Genomic DNA, 19,681 nt, shown 5'->3' with positions numbered 1-19,681 from the left:
AAAAGCAAAAGCAAAGATCTCCGAGCTCGTCTTTTTCAGACGTCAGAGATGGAGGAAACAAACTCCCATCAACAATTACAAAAACTGCGTACTTAGTATCAAAGCGTTTCATTCAATTAAAATCATCTTCTTGGTATAACTGCAACTCTTTATTTTGATGTCATCAAATTTGCCCTTGAAAGAGGGTAAACTGTAGAGTTTGAAATGAGTGGCATAGTCAGGAGACTACAAATCCCCATGCTGCTCATTATCTTTCCTCCTGTGTAAGTTGTATGACACAAATGGAAATGAATATTTGAATACTGTATGTAGAGTATGCAGCAAATGAATAACTCATATCAGAAAGCAAAACCAAATAGGTCCAGCAGATGAGAATACAAATCATTTTATTTATCCCACACATGGAATTAAAAGCACCAGAGAGTTCAATAGGTCACCACAGATCACTGCATCAGCACTTGCAGTGTGTGCCAAATGATGATTTTTTTTCTGGGCTGCATGTATGTATTTTCTTTTAATGCAGCACCAAAGGACAACATCAGCCGTACGGTCTTATAATAGCGTGTCTTCCTTCATTACCTGATCACGAGACCCTCTCTTCAAAAGCGTTGTCAATTTGTAGGTTTAAATAAATAAATCGTTTGAGTTTTGTGCCAAAATAACTGAAACATAACCACATCATACTAAAAAGAAGCCATCCACCCTAACCCAGACATGGAGTGAAGGTGTGCATCAGTGAGACGAATCCTGTGTGGGTTTTTGTTCATCACAGAGAAAAGCTGCTCACACAGGTATGTGCTTCCAAACATGCAGAGCGTTTGAGCAGCATGTAGGTTGAGTTGAGGCATCATTTCGGGGATGAAGCTTGGAAACTGCAGCGCCCACAGAATCACTTTGCCTTGAGTGTGTTATTGGATGTGCACAGGTGCTCTTTCCACGTCAACTGCAAACGGATTGCTGAGCAGTTCAAATTTATATTTCTGAGCTGCAAAGTTGGCAAATCTCCGAGTGAACCCTGTGCCAAGTGCGCCCAGTTTATAATGAAATGCGCAGTCGGGAACACAGCGGTGGAGACACGGTTTGTCCAGTGTTTGGCAAGATAAAATATAAATACATTTCTGCTAGTTCAGTGAATTTCACATTTTTATAAATTAAAAAACAAGTAAAAAAAACACTTGCAATAGCATTAAAGTTAAAGTCTTGACCCAAAATAGAGTAGATAATGGAATTCTGTCATTAGAGCTCTTTGGCTGCTGCCTCTTGTTCAGATGTGTGTTAGTGAGGTATAAATCTGCTACTCGGGAGCTACCCAGCATGCATTTCTTCATGATTGTACGTTAACAGTGACCATTTGTGAACATCTACTCTATCAGAGTTGGAGTCTTCTATAAACAATGATTCTAAAATGTCAGGCAACAGTCTATAATTAAATAAATATAAAATATATATATACAAAATAAAAAAAAAAGTACTGGGGAAGAAACAGAAGCCAGGGTCAACAACCAATAAACTTTAAATAAGAGACAGTACATCCAAGTGAGAGTTGTGTGTATTTACTGTATGTTTTGGAGTTTTCTTTTATATACCCCGGCTCTTAAAGATGACATTCAGCATTTCATTAAAGAAATGGATGTGAAAACCGGGGGTAATGTGTGTACAGCAGACTTGGTTGAAACCTACTTTAGATTTTGTAATACATGGATATTCAGTGATAGGGAAAGACAGAGATCATGGGGCAGGGGGAGGTTGTGCTACATTCATCAAACAAGGTATTTCATATAGGGTACTGGAAAAGGGAGACAGTCATATAGTGGTGGAAGTGTGGGAAAAAGCAGAGCAGGTGGTTATAATTAATTCAATGTGCACAGTACAATGTGGGGTCTGCAAACAGATACAAATGGAAGGGTGACTGAAGATGTGATGGATGATAGAGATTTGATCTGTATGAATGATGGTAGAGGAACAAGGACAAACATAACTACAGGCACAGAGTCAGCATATCACATTAGTGTCTAATGTATTTGTAAGTAAATGGGAAGTTTAGACAGCTAGGCAGTGATAATTACCCAGTTTCATGTTTGATACTGATACTGTTTACCTTGGAGTAACCCTGGATCATACTCTCTCCTTTAAAGAGCACATCAACAATACAAAATCCAAAGTCGGTTCCCGAAACAACATTCTACGGAAACTGACCAACTTCAAATGGGGAGCCACAGCACACACATTAAGATCTACTGCTCAGGCCCTGTGCTATTCCTCTGCAAAATATGCATGTCCTGTTTGGGAGAGGTCAACCCATGCCAAGAAACTTGACCCAGCACCGCCTGATCACTGGCTGCTTGAAACCCACCAACACATGCAACCTTCACCTCCTCGCTGGCATTGCCCCTACTGATATGAGATGGGAAGTTGCCAGCCGAGTCGAGAAAACAAAATCTACTCGTGATGAACGCCATCTCGTCCATGGATGTCACCCTCCGGCCCAACGCCTAAAGTCAAGAAGAAGCTTTCTCAGCCATGTCCAGCCCCTAACAACGTCTCGGGAAGAAACCAGAATCCAACTCTGGAGGGAAAAGCTTGTGGATGACCCTCCTCCAACTGCCATGGGACTACCCCCCACTGAAAACCTTCCCCCTGGCCCAGAAGCACCATGGGCTCAACGGAAAACACTAAACCGCCTCAGAACGGGAACGCAACGATTAAAAGCTGCTCTGGTTGGATGGGGCTACAAGACTGGCCCAACCACCAGTGAATGTGGAGAAGCAGACCATACTATGGAGCACTGCCTTGTCTGCCCTCTACTACCCAACCCTTGCTACTCAAAAGGCCTTGCAGTAATAACAATGCAAAGGGCTGTGTAAAGAAATGGGAAACTGTCATATAACCATCACGCTTCAGTGAAACGAAAAGAAGATGTTTGATATAGGAGAACGAGTGGAAGTCAGACCAGGAGGTAGAATCCCAAAGTGGATCTTTCAAAAAGCAAACTGGGATAAGTTCCAAAGGCTAACTGAGATAACAATGACAAAGACCGACATGTCTGGAGATATAGAGGACATAACTTCACCAATTATTACGGCAGCCAAAGGATCTATACCCAGGAGTTTATGGGGAATGATAAAGACGATGGGAGGAGACAGAAGGGAATTTTGACATCTGACAAGGAAACAGCGATCTCCAATAGGGATAAGGCAGAGATAATGGCCAAGGCTTTTGTGAAGATTCATGGTTCAGATAAGGTGTCGGAAGAAGAAAGAAGGAGAAGGGAAAGAATGAATCAGCATCCAGATGTGTTCGACAGGAGGGAGGACACACATGATGAAATTGATGATCCTTTTACTTTGGCAGAGATGGTGAGAGCAATAAATGATCAAGACCCACATCGCCAGGGGATGATCAGGTATGCTACGTCATGCTAAGGCATTTGGGAAAAGGAGCGGTCTTGAAGCTGCTGTGCCTTTATAACAGAGTCTGGGGGGAAGGAAGGTTACCGAGCGCATGGAAAGAGGCAGTATTGAGTGCGATTAGAAAACCTGGCAAAGATCCATCTAAACCCACCAGCTACAGACCAATAGCACTTACCTCTAATATATGTAAGATAATGGAAAGGATGATAACAGAAAGATTTTTATTTGAGCTTGAGAAGAGAGGAATACTGGCAAGTTTTCAGAGTGGTTTTAGGAAGGGACTCTGTGATAAGGCTAGAGACTGAAATAAGAAGATACTGAAAAATTCAAGTACGGATTGGGTCAGACATGTCAAATCAATACATGGTTGATAATGGTACGCCTCAAGGTAGTGTGATTAGCTCGCTACTCGTCATCATTATGATTAATGACATATTCACAAAGTTACCAGTAGATATAGGTAGGTCTCTGTTTGCTAATGATGGGACATTGTGGAAAAAAGGAAGGAACATGGAACATGTAGTCAGAAAAGTAGAAGAATCAGTTGATGAGGTGGTGGAATGGGGGTGTGATTGGGGGTTTAGGTTCTCAGTTGAAAAAACACAAACAGTCTTTTTCACCAGGAAAAGAATCAAGGATGGGATGAGGTTAAGGATGTATGGGAAAGACTTAGAAAGGGTTGCAACATTTACATTTCTAGGAGTTCTTTTTGATGCACGGTTAACATGGGCAGACCATATCAGAAGAATAGAGGAAAAATGCAAAAAAGTAATAAATGTGATGAGATGTGTGACTGGTAGGGAATGGGGAGCCAGTTGTTCAGAATTAAAAACCATGTATGTGGCCTTGATAAGATCTGTGTTGGATTACGGCAGCATAGCGGATCAGCAGCCAAATCTCTAATTGGTAAATTGGATGTGGTTCAGGCACAGACATGAAGAGTATGTAGGGGAGCATTTGAAACATCACCAAAGGGGAGAAAGGCCGCTGGATTTAAGGAGAAAGCAACTGATGGCAACCTACTGGGCTAATTTACAGGGACACCATGACTCTCACCCTGCAAAAGGAGTGCCGCAGGTGGTCTGGGAGAATGGGAGGAGTCAGAGGGATAACTTTGGTCGGGTAGACAATGACATTGCAAGAGAACTTGAAGTGTTTGATCTAAGGATAAGCCCTTCAGTAGTTTACCCGGTGATGTCTCCATGGTTACTCGTTTGGCCTGATTTAGACTGGTATTTGTTAGATGTCAAAAGAAAAGAAAAAGGTATAGTTGATTTGGTAAGTGCATTTGAATATTATGTAATGAAAGAGTACAGTGATTATACACAGATTTACACGGACGGTGCTAAGAAACCTGAGACAGGAGTGACAGGATTTGGGGCGGCAATACCAGCTAAAGGACTTAGAATCAACAGAAGAACAACTGACAGTCTAGGGGCTTACACAGTGGAGATGGTGGCAGTACAAGACAGGAAAAGGTGTTGATTTGCTCTGATTCATCTTCAGCCCTGGCAAGTTTAAGGTATTTTCATTCGAACAGCCGTCAAGGCATAATGTATGAAGTCCTTCAGTCAGCTACAAGAATAACTAATCAGTGAGGTCAGGTTAGATTCCTGTGGGTTCCAGCACATGTAGGGGTGAGTGGGAATGAGAGGGCGGATGAGTTGGCAAAGAGGGCTTTAAAGAAAGGAAACATAGAAATGAAGATCAGTAAGGGAGAGGTCAAATGTATTATCTGGAAAAATATCAACCAAATTTGACAAAATAGGTGGGACAAAGAGGAGAAAGGGAGACATGTATATCATATTCAAAAGATTGTCAAAGTTACCAGGGTAGGAAGTTGGAACAGGAGAATGGAAACGGTGTTGACAAGGTAACGGTTGGGCCATAGTGCACTAAACAAAACACTGAAAATGATAGGGAAACACCACACAGGGTTCTGTGAGGGATGTGGAGAAGAGGAGTCAGTGTAGTGGTGAGTTGTAGGGAGTATGAGATGCAGAGAGATGATGAGGAATAATGTGAGGGAATTAGGGGTGCATGAATGCACACTGAAAGGAGTACTGAGCACGGGTGAGAGAGCACAGGTTAGGGTACTGTTAGCTTTCTTAAGGAACACATTTATTATATTTTTTCTATTATTATAATTTGTTTTGTTTGTTTTGGGGTAAAGAGTGTAAGTCTATTGTCTGATCCACACTCCGGAGCAGAAGGTGGCGGTAATGCACCAATAAGATGGATGCCAACCGCTGTAAAACCAGAAGTCTGGTCGGGTTGGACTGGGGAGCAGACACTTAGCATCTCTGATACACATTTACAAAGCTCTAATTAAATCCAAATTAGATTGTAGTAGTATAGCATATGGTTCAGCATCAGAAACCACACTTAAACAGCTAGATGTTATCCAGACCAGGGCCCTCAGAATTTGTATAGGTGCAGTAAGAACATCACCTGTGTGTGCGCCATCCGAGGAGAGCAGGAGAAATGCCATTGTGTCTTTGCAGAAAACAACTGTTGGTTAATTATTGGATAAATCGGAGAGGTCATGAAGATAATCATCCAACTAAAAGAGTATAGGCATGTTGGGAAAGAAATAAAGTACCAAAGACACATTTTGGCTGGCTAGGAGAAGCAACAGCAAGAAGCCTAGGAGTCTCTGATATAGAGCTTTGCCCTACTGTCATTTTGAACTCCTGTGTGGCTGCTTAAAGAACCAGAGGTGGACATGGAGTTGCTGCAAATTAAGGTAAGACATAAAAATACTGATTTAGTGAGTGAGTTTTATGAGTACACAGATCAAAAATACTCAGAGCATGTGCATGTTTTTAGCGATGGATCAAAAGACCCAGCTACAGACAGTACAGGATCTGCTGTTGCAGTTCCTAGTCACACATTTGAAATATTTAAACGCACTTTGGATTATTTTGTTGTGTATACAGTTGAATTGTATGCAATTGTTTGGGCCCTAGAGTGGGTTAACCAACACAGACCAGGCAAAGTCCTTATTTGCAGTGACTCCATGTCTGCACTCGTTAGTCTGAAGTCAGTTATGTCCAATACTCGACAAGATCTCTTATTAAAAATAATGTCAATTCACTCTAGAGCAACCAGAAACTGTACAGCATGTTATCCCCACCTGTATTAGACATAGTTCAGAAAGGAGGGGCATGCTGGGAGAAATGCAAAGACTAGGGATGAGAGGAAGAGAGCTGAATAATATCCTGGAGTGGGGATGTAGTAATCTGGGAAGAAGGTGCTTTACAGACTTCTTGCGAGCAACGGGACTGATGGGGAAAGTTTAGTAGTTGGGAACATAGCGACTGACTGAAACCGGAAGATGGCAGTAATGCTACAAAAAGGATGCAAGCTACCGTTAAATACCACCGAAGAAGAAGAAGTAAACCAAAAGAAGGAAACGTTTCTGTGGTTTAGTGAACATGTCTAAAGTCCAAGTGCTGAGATCTTTACTCAACCAGCGACTAACTGCGGCTGCTGAAGAGATATTTGGTCTGTTTGAAAGAACGATAGCAGAGCACGAGGAGGAACTTTGTCGTTCAAAAGAGGAGAACGAGCGACAACAGAAACTACTGGACGCTGTTTTCAACTCGGGAGTCCGGAAACAGAGAGCAGGTGGTTTCACTTTACTTCTTCTCTTCATAATAATAATCAAATGTATTTATACAATACAAAAAGTGATGTGAAAAGTGTGTTACAGTAGTCGATGCCTGAAGAGATAAACGCGTGTATGATCATCTCTAGTTCAGGAGTTGATACAACAGATCTCAGTTTACTGATGTTTCTTAGGTGGAAGAAACATGATCTGGACAGCTGCTTAACATGGGGGTCAAACGACAATTTCATGCCCCGGCTGCTAACTTTTCAATGTAGTTTGGAGTGAGATTCGGTTGCAATGAATCTGTTTCTTCTTCTTCTGATCTGTTCTCTCCGCTTCAATATGACAGAAAATATGTCAACTTAAAATACAAGTGTGTACTCTTTGATAACACCACGTGGATTTTGCAGCTTGTTGAATTCTGAAATGATTAATGTGTGTGTGTGTGGGTGGGCTGGGGGGGTTCAACCTTGACCTATAGGTTCCTGAGAGCAGTCTCTAGTCTAAGTTTATTAGTTCAGATTGTGTTGTTGTTGTTGTCACATTTCAGTTTCATCATCTTTACATGGATGTTCTACGGCTGACTACCAAGGTGGAGTGCTGTTAATTCAGAAACGGAGCGCACCGATGATGCACGTCCACGGTTACGTTGTGGCTGCTTCTGAAGGTTCTATCCACTGTTTCTACGGTGGCAGGTTTACGTACATTAGTCACCTATAACTGCCCACGTGATAAAATCTCCGCCGGACTTTATGGAGGATGCAGGTTCTTTGAATACTTAACAATGTTGGGTAGTGCCACACTTGCCATGTAAACTATTGATGACCTCATTGCTGCTGGTGCGTTGTGTCTTTACAATTTGTGTCGTTATGTCTGTTTGGTAACTGTGCACAGGGAGTGTAAGAGGGAATGATGGCAGGAAATGTACAGGAGACTATTTGCTCAATACTAACATTTCTTTGTAACGTCTCTGTGTGTGTTTACTGCTTTCCTGCAGATGTCCAGCAGCTGTTGGTGGTTAAAGAAGAGGTTCCCCCTGAGCAGCAGGAGTGGAGCTCCAGTCTGGACCAGGAGGACCCAGAGCCCCCACACGTTAAAGAGGACCAGGAGTACCCAGAGCCCCCACACGTTAAAGAGGAACAGGATGAACTCTGGACCAGTCAGGAGGGAGAGCAGCTTCAAGGACTGGAGGAGGCTGATGTCAAGTTCTCATTCACTCCTGTGAAGAGTGAAGATGCTGAAGAGGAAGCTCAGTCCTTCCAGCTTCATCAAAGACAAACTGAACAGATGGAAACAGAAGCTGGTGAAGAGGACTGTGGAGGACCAGAACCAGACAGGAGCTTGGATCCAGATCGACATCCAGAACCAGATACTGATGACAAGACTGGAGACTCCTCTGAACCTGAGACAGATGACAGTGGTGATTGGAAGGAGACCAGAGAACCTCAGTCAGGTTTAAACTCTGTGAAACCTGATGAAGTCCTTGTCAGTGATTCACGATGTAGCGCTGGTGAGAAACTGTTTAGATGCTCCGAGTGTCAGAAAACATTTGGCAAGAGTCGAAATCTGAAGAGACACTTGATATTCCACACAGGAGTGAAACCTTTCAGCTGCTCAATCTGTACGAAATCTTTTAACCAGCGTTCAACTTTAAAGACACACTTGAGAATCCACACAGGAGAGAAACCTTACTGCTGCTCAGTTTGCAATAAATGTTTTTCCAAGAGTTCACATGTAAAGACACACATGATGGTCCACACAGGAGAGAAACCTTTCAGCTGCTCCGTTTGTAAGAAATCTTTCCGCCAGCGTTCAACTGTACAGACACACATGAGAATCCACACAGGAGAGAAACCTTTCAGCTGCTCAGTTTGCGAGAAGTCTTTTGGACTGAAACAAACTTTTCAGGATCACATGAGAACCCACACAGGAGAGAGACCTTTCAGCTGCTCAGTTTGTGATAAAGGATTTATGCGCAATGCAGAGCTAAAGGTTCACGTGAAAACTCACACAGGAAAGAATCCCCTTTAGCCCTTTTACCCAATCCCCCCTCCGCATATCCCTGTGAGCGGTGGGCCTATAGGGCGGTGGCTCAATGTAGATTTTTCGGGTTGTTCCTGGTTGAACCATTATGTCTCATGTCCCCGAAACCAGACCCTCACCAGCAAGCTCCACTCCCAGGTCTGGATCCAGAACGGGGCCTCAGTTTCCCTTTTTGCTGATGTAAATATCTTCTTGTGTAAAGTTATTTTGCTTAGATACACAATTGCAGAAGAATACCAGAAGGCAATGTTTATGCATTGACTTCTGCAAGTGTGAGTTTTCCTTTTTGTGATGTTATGTTGCTGTTCCAGTCCTACGCACCTTTTCACTTTACCCACCAGGTGTCCCTGTTTTTCCTCTTGTATGAATTGTTTTTAATGGTTTTGAGGAAATGGGTTGTTGTGATTTAGGTTAGGTGTTTTCCTGGTCATTTTAACATCCCATGTCTAGTAATGTGCATCCTGAACTTAGTACATACTGTAATATCAAAAGAATGTATCTAATTGTAAAAAAAACTCAAATATAATCACACATTGTCATTTGACTTATTGCGGAGGGAGCAGAGGTGCAGAGAAAGATCAGAAGGCAGTTAATGGGCTGAATTTTGTCTTCTGCAGGAGTAAATAAATGTTGGAAAACAATCAATTGAGTTGTCTTTTTCCATGTCCAACCCACACCCATTACACGTGGAAAAGATGGACGGTAACTTAAAATGGGAATAATTTATAAACTGCAGGAATTAAGATTTCAATAATAAAAAAAAAAAAGTAGGGCTTTTATTTTGTAGGTTACCCATCAAGTTGTAGCAGAGCCTGCCCTGCAGGTAGAAATGGGAGACACGCCGCTGGATTTAAGGAGAAAGCAACTGATGGCAAACTACTGGACTAATTTACAGGGACACATGGATTCCCACCCTGTAAAATGAGTGCTGCAGGTGGTCTGGGAGAATGGGAGGAGTCAGAGGGATAACTTTGGTCGGGTAGACAATGACATTGCAAGAGAACTGGAAGTGTTTGATCTAAGGATAAGCCCTTCAGTAGTTTACCCGGTGATGGCTCCATGGACGCTTGTGTGGCCTGATATAGACTGGTATTTGTTAGAGGTCGATTAAAAAAAAGATGAAGTTGATTTGGTAAGTGCATTTAAATATTATGTAATGAAAGAGGATCATGATTTTACACAGATGGTCTAAAGAAACCTGAGACAGGAGTGACAGGATTTGGGGCGGCAATAAAGGAAGAGGAATCAACAGAAGAACATCCAATAGTTTGGGGGGTTTACACAGTGGAGATAATGGCAGTGCTGGTTTTACTATGATGGGTGGAAATAACTACTGTATAAAAGGTGTTGATTTGCTCCGACTCCTCTTCAGCCCAATAACAAGTTTTAGGTCTTTTCATTCAAACAGCCGTCAAGATAAATGGACTGTACTTGTGTCGAGCTTCTCTCGTCTTCCGACCACTCAAAGCGCTTTAACACCACATGTCATCATTCTCCCGTTCACACCCACTCACACACTGATAGCAGGGGCTACCATGCAAGGTGCCACCTGTCCATCAGGACTAACTAACATTCATACACTGTAGGCATCGAGGACACATTGACGTGGACTAGCGGAGCCGGGGATCGAACCGCCAATCCTCTGATTCGACCCTGCTCTACCACAGTCGCCCCATATACTGTGGGTTCCAGCAGATGTATGGGGTGAGTGGGAATGAGAGGGTTTAAAGAAAGGAAACACAGATATGCACATTAGTGTCAGTAAAGCAGACGTCAAGTGTATTATTTGGGGAAAATAATCAACCGAATGTATCAAAAAAGGGTTGCATGATGCACCTTAAAAGGAGTACTGGGCATGGGTACTGTTAGCTTTCTGAAGAAACACACTTTTTTTTTTCATAGGATATGATGGAAATGCAGGGAAATTGTAAAAGGGTGATTGCCAGAAGCTAGGAATTTATAGGTCTACTATTCAAGTGTGCATGTGCTGTTTTATTAGGGGACAATGATAAACAAATATGGCAACAACATCAGACTGAGAAGAGTAGATACGCAATGGTAAAGGATCCGGATGAGTGAGACATCCCTTATTTTGAGTCAATAGTCCCCTCTGTGTTCAATGATCAATGAGTCGGTTGACAGAAAATGAATCGGCAACTATTTTAGATAATGATAATATTAACCCAGCAAGCACCTTTAGGAAACTGTGATGGAGACATTTGATTATTTTCTTTTTTTGGGGGGAAGTTTTGAAAAAAACACTAATCTTTATTTAATCAAGCTGTCTCATTGAGATCAGGACCTCAGGAACACAATCAGCTAAACAGAAACAACACCACTACGTATAAACAGGAAACAATTAAAATAATCATAAAAAAGAAAATTCAGATAATAATAAGCTTTAAAATCCCCAAAGTGGTGTATACGACTCTAGTTTGAGGGCAGTTGGAAGTTAATCCCATTTAAAATGTGCACAGTATCTGAAACCAGCTCTGCCAACATTAGTGCGTATGCTTTAATGATATTTATGGTCTAACGGTGATTGTTACTTTGTTTGTTTGGAGTGGGATGATTGTGCAAATCATCCCACTCCATCACATCTGTGAGGCTCGGGCACATCGTCCAAACCCACAGCGTTGATTTCTTCGTCGTGGTCTTTCTCTCCCCACCAGAAGTGGAGCCCGAGAATCAGGGCCCAGAAAACACCAGTGTTTCCATATGTGAGGCTCACGCACCTGAAACACAGCGTCATCATCCAAACCAACAACATATCTCTTCTTCTACCTATAACCTGGCCAGCGGGAGGGAGAGGAGGGAGAGGAGGGAGAGGAGGGAGAGGAGGGAGAGGGAGGGGAAATGTATGAAAAGGTCACATTCTGCACTACATCTGACAGGATGAGAGTCATGTGATGCTGCATTCACACTAGAATAAGGATTACTCTTCACACCACTTTTTCTATTGAAGCAACGTTTTGATCTACAAGTTCTTTGTTAGACAGTTATCTGTGAGACCACAAAGCGGTAATATATATATATAAAAAACATATGAATAACCAAACAAACGCCTGCGCTTCCATAGCGTTTAATAGGTAATTTAATACTGGTTAGTCTCACAGTTTGTGAGTTGTAAATCTCGGACATGCACGGTCACTGCATGACAAACCGCTCTCCATTCTTCTGCCTCTAAACTAAAATACTAAATCACATGTGAGGATACAGTACTGTGTGTAGTAGAGCGATGATTGAACACAGAGCAGCTCTGGCTGTACATCATCTCCTTCACTCAGGCTCATAACATCACTGACATGCTGCTGTGATTTGACCCATTTATGAAAATTGTAATGAATTAATATATAATTAATCTCCGGTAATATAAACATTGAACTTGAAATGACTTGTAACAGCTTCACATACATGTGAAGCAAACCTTCAACAACAAACTCAACCATGTGCACAGAAGAACAGACTCAAGACACCATCGCAAGAAAAGTTTTATTTTTCAAAATAAAAGGCCCAGGCGCCATCTTGTTTTCTAAATCGTCGACTTCAAATTTGGAAGAAATGATGCCCCCAAACCAAAACAAATGTGTTTTCATATCACTATGAGGGCTCCAATTTCTTGCATTAAAAACCTCCATGAAAAGTAAAGCGATTACAGGAGTATTTCATGTTATGGTTTCTGATTTATATTTCTCTCTTTTGAAACTTTACATATCACTGATGATCAGCTAATGCATGATATATGGAGTGGAAAATGAAATATTTACATCACAGTAAGATGCATACGGGCAAATCAGACTTTAGTCCATTTTTGTTTCAGTTTGTTTTGTTACAAAAATGATACACTGACTTGAATAATTACAACTGGGGACTAACTTAGTACGCTCAGTATTAGCAGCTTTATGCAGACTGGACTCAATAGAAAGCTAATGTGGTATTGTGGTAACATTAGCTTGTGTTATATGTCACGAGCTGGCATTGCTAATTTAAGTGCTCTGTAGCTTTTCTATCTTTTTACAACTACCAAATGAACTGAGTGGCTTAAAGTGGTCTCATGGACAGAAACTCAAATCCTCCCTATGGACTTTTCCAGCTCTTTAACGGTCATCTTTGGACTCTTCATCGCCTGTCTGATTAATCTCCTCCTTGTCTGGTCTTGGGGGTTTGGCCCTCTCTTTAAGGTTTTCGTTGGTTTGTTTTTCCATTTTGTAATAATGGATACTGATGTTTATCAGCTATGATTTTGACCACCAGTTAGTTTCAATTAAAATGTTGCACAGTGTTTAATTTAATTCCTGGACTCCAGAGTAGTAGAAGTTGGGGTCATTTAATTCTCCATACTCTCTTATTTTGTATGTCCTTTAGCACCTCCTAGCGGCGACTGTGAATAGCTGCACTGAAGAGGAAGTGAGCAAGTAGTAAGTTTGAGATGAGCGCTACAGATCGTATCTATCAGGATATAACTATTTATGTGACTTCCTGTTTATTCTCTGAAGGCAGCTGAAAACTGTCCGCAGTTTTTGTCAACACCTTTTGCTCTCTCGTCCACTTTCCAGGCGAGGCGCGGCTCACCTCCGACGAGTCTAGTATCACACTCTACTAGCTCTCCTCGCGGTGCTGTAGCAATTTCAACTGGGAGGTCTTCACCTGGCCGACCAATGAGCACACGGCTGTGTCTTGGAAACAGAACCCGATTGGCTCAAAGCGGGGCCTCGTTATCATATCGATAGCCGATTGGTCGGACGCGTTGCCCTAAGCGCTCGAGACCCGCCCCTTTTCTCTCCTCCGCGAGGACGACGTTTTCTCATCCACACCAGAGTCGGGAGAGAAGAAAAAGCAGAAAGAGAGCAGCTAGCAGACCGAGGTTTAGCTGCTGGGAAAAACGGGGGGAACCTTCTGCTGCTCTACCGGGATTAAGAAACGTATTTCAGGCGGACATAAGAGCAGTCTCCACCGGGGCTTCCTTTACGGTACGTGCTCCTCTGCTTTTGTTGTCACAGGCGCCGATAGTTTGACTGAGTCCGCTGCTTTACAGACACACGGGTGTCAAATGACACGGAAATCATGATATTCTATCTGTTTTCTTTCCATGTGCAACGGCATTTTGTGTTTTGAATAAGCAACGAGCAGCGCTGTGCGTGTTTAGAAGAGATATTTCGGTTTCTCCGTTGCTTTATCCATGATGTCTCCTGGTGTGTGAGACACATTGTTGCTACAAGGAAAAGGCACTTTTGACTGTTGCAGCCACTGTGAAGTTCACACTGTCCCCCCCCCCCCCCCCCCCCCCCTCGTTGCTTATTGACTTTTTGAAATGTTTAACTCGTTTTTTGTTTGTAAATGTGTAACTACCTGCAATAAGAGAAAATGGCTGAGTTCCAGAAAGCAGCCTGTAGCAGAGCGGTTCCCTTTGGTACCCGAGGTCAGATTGGCTCCTCCAGAAATCATGAATATATGAATGTCACAGCTGCACTAATCTACACAAGAGACTATTACAAAAAATATATATATTTTCTGAAAGTTTCAGTAACTTAATTTGTGCACGCACACTCATCCATAACAACTGTAACCACAGTGGCATCCATGAAGGATGCACTTGCCCATAGCTGCAGTGAGGAGGTGACATGTGTCACTGGGGAAACAGCAGCAAACCATCAGTGCTGGTTGTGAACACGCTAACATATAGTCTTGGCTGTGTGGTCTCCTTTGGGATCAGCTTCATGTGGATTGTGTCTCTCTCGTGCACAAATCTTCCTAATCTTCCAAAGATTCTTTTTAACCAGCGTCCACATTGTTGACTCTTATCTCCAAACAAAGATGGAAATGCCACGTCTCCTTGCCCGCTTTGTTGGCCATTCCTCAAGAGTAAAATGTTTTATTATCAGTAGTATTTGTCCCTGTCGAGGTGACTTACTCTAATACACAGAGCGTATGTGTGGTGTTTTACTTGTTTGGGGGCATTCTGGGTTTCTTAGAGGTCATCAGGACAGAAGAGCGGAAGCGTTTCTGTGCCTGGAATGTAACGGTAACGTACAGGAGGAGCAGACCGGGGTTGGACTGGGTCTCAATGTGTCTCTGCACTCGGGCCAAAGGTCATTTGTGAGAAAAACGAAACATCACTCAGCAACAGGAAATCTGCAACTAGAAGTGGAGTGTGGGTTTTGTAGTTCTCCGGAGAAGTGATCCAACTGATCGAAAGTCTCCCAGTTAAACCTCCGTACATATCATATCAGCATTATAAAGCGTTATGAGCTCAATATGCACGGGGAGCACGTTGCTGTGAAAACAAATGTGTAAAAATGAAGTAGACACAATTTTACCGAGCCCGACACATTGAACAGTTTGTGAAAAACGTAGTTTTAACATAACCTCTTAACTGCAGTGTTATTTATGGATCTAAACTGTTTTGGTGAGAATTGTCTAGTTTTGGAGGTATCGTCCTTTGTCTTTTTAACCATTGTTCCAACATGAAAGCGCTCACAACAAGGTCTGTGGATTATCTTGAGTAATGGTCGCGATTTCTGGAAAGAGACGTTCAAATGTATTTCTGTGGAGCTTTTCAGCACCACAAGCTGAGTCCCACACAGTCTCGTTATATTGCAGAGAAGGTGGACATCTCCACGAACACTCGCAACAAAACAATCCAGACGGATACGGACATGTATGTATTTTGAGTTTTTGGGTGAACGGTCCCTTTTTAAGGAAGTTGTGATGGCCATTCTACACTCATCTCTGTTATTTTATAGACGAAATGACTAATCTATAACGAAGATAATCAATAGCTGCAGCCCCACCTTAAGTATGCATTCCACAGAAAACCCGTAAGCCTTGTAATGTTTGGGCTGACTGCTCCAATATAAAAAAAGAAGAAACAATTACAGTAAATCCCCTAAATAAATGCAATAATTAACCTCCAACTTCAGAACATCTCCCCCAAAGACTCCCGTCTGAACCGATTGGTCTGTTTGTGCCGTGTATATTCCAGCAGCAGGAGAAAGAAAAGCATTTGTTTTTGATTATTTCTGTGTTGCAATATTCCGGGTGGTCTGGAGCCCTGGTGAGGTAGCATGGATCGGGATTGTCGCTCTTCTCATGTAGCTGCCGTCCCCCCCCCCGTCCCCCCATCTCCCCAGCAGACCAACCGACTCCCGACCACAGAGCTTATGTACATATTTGCAGTGACACATAGAGAAGATACCGACCGGCCTCCTGGGTGATCCGGTCGTCTGCGGACAGAGCGTTTGCAGAACTCTTTTTGTTTTTCTTCGACCGATCACATCCCCTCTGTTCTTGAAGTGGTTCAAGTCTCCGACCACTTTTATCTTTAAAGAGCCAGTGAATCATCTCCAAACCGCATACAGGGATGGAAAACAAACAGAAGTGTAACTGGAGGCAGGTGGAAGCTGGACTCTAATGTAAATCTGAATGTTCGATGGGACGCCGTCACAAAGTCTCCTTGATGGTCTCACACAGCAGACACCATCTGTTTTGCTGCAAGCCTTCGCTCTGCTCTCCTCATCGTCACCTCTCTCTCTCTCTCTCTCTCTCTCTCTCTCTCTCTCTCTCTCTCTCTCTCACTCCTGTCCTCCATCTAACCCGGTCCGCCTCTTTGGCCCCGAATGTCGAAGTAAGAAACAATCCATCCCTCACTCTCGTAAAACGTGCACGTGCGTTACACCGACGTGCACGGCACACACACTCACACACACACACGCACACGCATGCTGCAAAGGATGACTTCTGTGTGTGGTTGTCATGGAAACAACGCCTCTCTGAAAGCGAAAGAGAGAAGAAGAGCCATGTGCTCCGGGTTCAGACACCACGTCTGGTCTGTGTGCAGAGTATCATATAATCAGTTTGTGTATATATACGAGCTCTTTTTTCCTTCAGCTCCACTGATTGATATGTTTGAGAGTTAATGAGTCGAAGAAGAGCCGCGGGTAAGGACTTGTTATTGAGGTTTAAAGCTAAGATGCCTCGTCAAGTATATCATCATTCCTCATTATGTCTTCAGGTTTCCCGCCCGTCAGTCTGTCCCAATCTTGTGAACGCCATATTTCAGGAACGCCTTCAGGGAACCCGAGGGGACAACTGGCCACCTGAACTCCAGATTAAACTGATTAGAATGTGGCGCTCAAAGGTCACTGTGAACCGTAACTGGAGAATTCATACGCCAATTCTAACAATTTCACACAAATGTCTTGACATTGGACGGGACGGCGATAATTCTAGTTTTCTTCTTGTCACTATTAAAAGAGAAATAAAAAAAACCAAAAAACACCCGCCGTGCTGACTTCCAGTTACTTGTTCCAACTGTCCAACTCCCAAAGACATTCAGTTTATAATAATATAAAACAAAAAAAGTGTTTCGTCCAAAGGACCGGTGAATATTGAGTTGTTACTTTCTTTTTTTTACAGTGTTTTATTCAGATTTGGCAAACTCGTTCTCTCCAGTTTGAGTCCTGTGTCAGTCCGGCAGACCTTTTGTTGGTCCCTCTTCCTGTGTTGGAAGTCAACATCCTCTCATTTGTCGCCCCACCCGCTGCCACCTCCGCCTCGGTCTGCTCCAACACGTCCCTCCGTCCCATCGCTCCTCTCTTTTCCTCTCAAACGGGGTCTTTGCATTTTCACTCATTACGAGACCAGAGCTGAGCGGTCCAGGGCCGTAGTGCCGTGGCGCCGTGCTAAGAATGCTGTCATATTTGCTCTTGTGCAACTAAGAGCAGCTGGTAAGTAGCTGGCAACCATGCGTGCTAGGCTGACAGTGTACCTTCACTTACCCCCGGGCTGCTTAAACACATTCCAATCCCCTCACACTGTTTACTTTCCTCTCAGCATCTCCCCTTCCACCTAGCTCTCTTTCTCCTTGCTTCTTTTAAGACAAAACTCTCTCGGTTCACACGCTCCGCCCTTTCTCCTCCCTCCCTCGGCTCTTTTTCTCTCCATCTCAGTGACTTGTCAGGCCCTCTCGGAGGTCTTGGGTGTCAGAAGCACCTCAGACAAAGTTACGCCCAAGCTCACTAAGTCATCTGCCGGGGGAAGCATGAAGCTTAGTTTATACTCGCCGTAGTGAAGCCGGCGGGAGGCACACGTGCCAAAGAAGTACGTAATCACGGCCGGCACGTGGGGGCGCGTAGGCGCCGCAAGCTTGATCGTGCACCTCTGACTTTTTGTAACTTGGCGGGCGATCACAGGACTGTCACAAATAGTTCACTGATAAAAGCACTGTTCATGCTCGGAGCTCTCTGCGGAGGCTCGTGCTGCGCCATCAACCGCGAGTATAAACAAAGCTCAAGGATGCATCTTTACAGAGCCTTGTACAGCCGGCGTCATCAAAAATATTGGCAACCAAAGTGGTGTTTTGCCTCAGACATCTAGACAAGTTAGCAAGCTTTAAACATTGAATTCAAACTGTTCACAGCATCAAAATGTTCAGCTGTCAGTTGTTCAGCCGAATGCGTCCGTTGGTGTAGATGATCATCTCAAGTTGCCAATCGGACCGTGGCCCGGATATCCGCTGGCTACGCGGGAAACCCCCAGAAATAAAGATGATCCCTCGTCAGACTGATAGCCGATGGGTTCAGAGATCCACGCACACGGATCTGGAAAGTCAATTTGTTGAGGTTGCATTCATAATCTTTGGGGGTCAATGTCCTTCCATAGCGTGACAAGCGTTTAAACTCTGCCGTACTTCCGTTGCCAAACTGCTCTACTGATGTGCAAGGTGGGACCAGAGAGAGGTGGAGGTGGTGGGAAGACAGCGTATCTGTTAGCCCAGCGGATCCCGACAAAATATTGGATGTTGCGTAGGGTGTGGTTTTAGTTATTTTCAACGGTAGAGAATTAGGGCCCGCATGTTAAAAAATGTATTTGATTTAAGTTTTTAATCTCAGAAGAACTCAAATCCTCTTCTGTAATTTCAAAATGTACGTTAAATGGATCTCTCTCTCTCTCTCTCTCTCTCGACTGTGCCAGTTGTCTTCTGAGCTGACGTGACCGTTAGTCACACACTCTGTGTAAATGCATATGAAACCCCTGTGGAACTAAGAAAACAGAGGCAGTCAAGAGAGCTGCAGTGTGAGTGAAGGCGGTGTTTTATTCTTTGGAGTGTGTGTGTGTGTGTGTGTGTGTGTGTCTATGTTTAGCTGTTTGTTTAGGACTTGGTAATTATGGCTGGCAGCAGAGGTTGAGTTAGAGCAAGCAGAGGAATGCCTTTGGTCCGCTCCTGTCACTGGAACTTTTCTCTGCGAATGCATTCAAACTGTGCGTTCTCATGACGAGTGCATACTCTTGCTAGGAGTTTGCATTTTTACTTGACAGCTCGCGTGTTTGCCTGTGTGACTTTTTGAAATATACGCTCTCCTTCCAGGCTCCTTAACGAGGAAGAAGCCATAACTCTCCCGATAACGCACACGCAACAAACACGCGTGCATGTAAACACACACACACACACACAGGCTTCCTTTTTGAGCGGAACCGCCGGATGACATCATCATCGGCTACTTCTGGTGGCCTCTGGGCGATCTGTCTTCCAGATGTAGAGAATAGGAGCAGCAGATGGCTGACTGTTGGGAGTGACCCCCATCATCCGGTGAGGTAGGCCTAGTGTAGGCTGGAC

At 43.5% G+C, this 19,681-nt stretch overlaps 2 protein-coding genes across 2 annotated transcripts in view; both read left to right on the top strand.

Annotated features, from left to right (window-relative positions):
• The first annotated feature begins 6,829 nt into the window (after positions 1 to 6,829).
• On the top strand, positions 6,830 to 9,660 carry LOC306699582 (uncharacterized protein). The gene is made up of 2 exons (XM_079164225.1): positions 6,830 to 7,040; positions 8,021 to 9,660. Exons 1-2 carry the CDS (start codon positions 6,848 to 6,850, stop codon positions 9,052 to 9,054), a joined length of 1,227 nt encoding a protein of 408 aa, XP_079020351.1. The 5' UTR covers positions 6,830 to 6,847; the 3' UTR covers positions 9,055 to 9,660.
• A 4,235-nt stretch (positions 9,661 to 13,895) lies between these two features.
• Positions 13,896 to 19,681, top strand: part of ccdc102a (coiled-coil domain containing 102A) — a 53,447-nt gene continuing 47,661 nt past the window's right edge. Inside the window, exon 1 of the mRNA XM_079165551.1 lies at positions 13,896 to 14,036. The gene's annotated coding sequence lies outside the window, so the exon portion shown is untranslated. The remainder of the gene's footprint in view (positions 14,037 to 19,681) is intronic.

This window comes from Pholis gunnellus (genome assembly GCF_910591455.1).
Source record: "Pholis gunnellus genome assembly, chromosome: 1".
In the NCBI taxonomy this organism is placed as follows: domain Eukaryota; kingdom Metazoa; phylum Chordata; class Actinopteri; order Perciformes; family Pholidae; genus Pholis; species Pholis gunnellus.
Note: the sequence above shows the minus strand (reverse complement) of the source record. Positions and strands in the feature narration are given on the sequence as shown.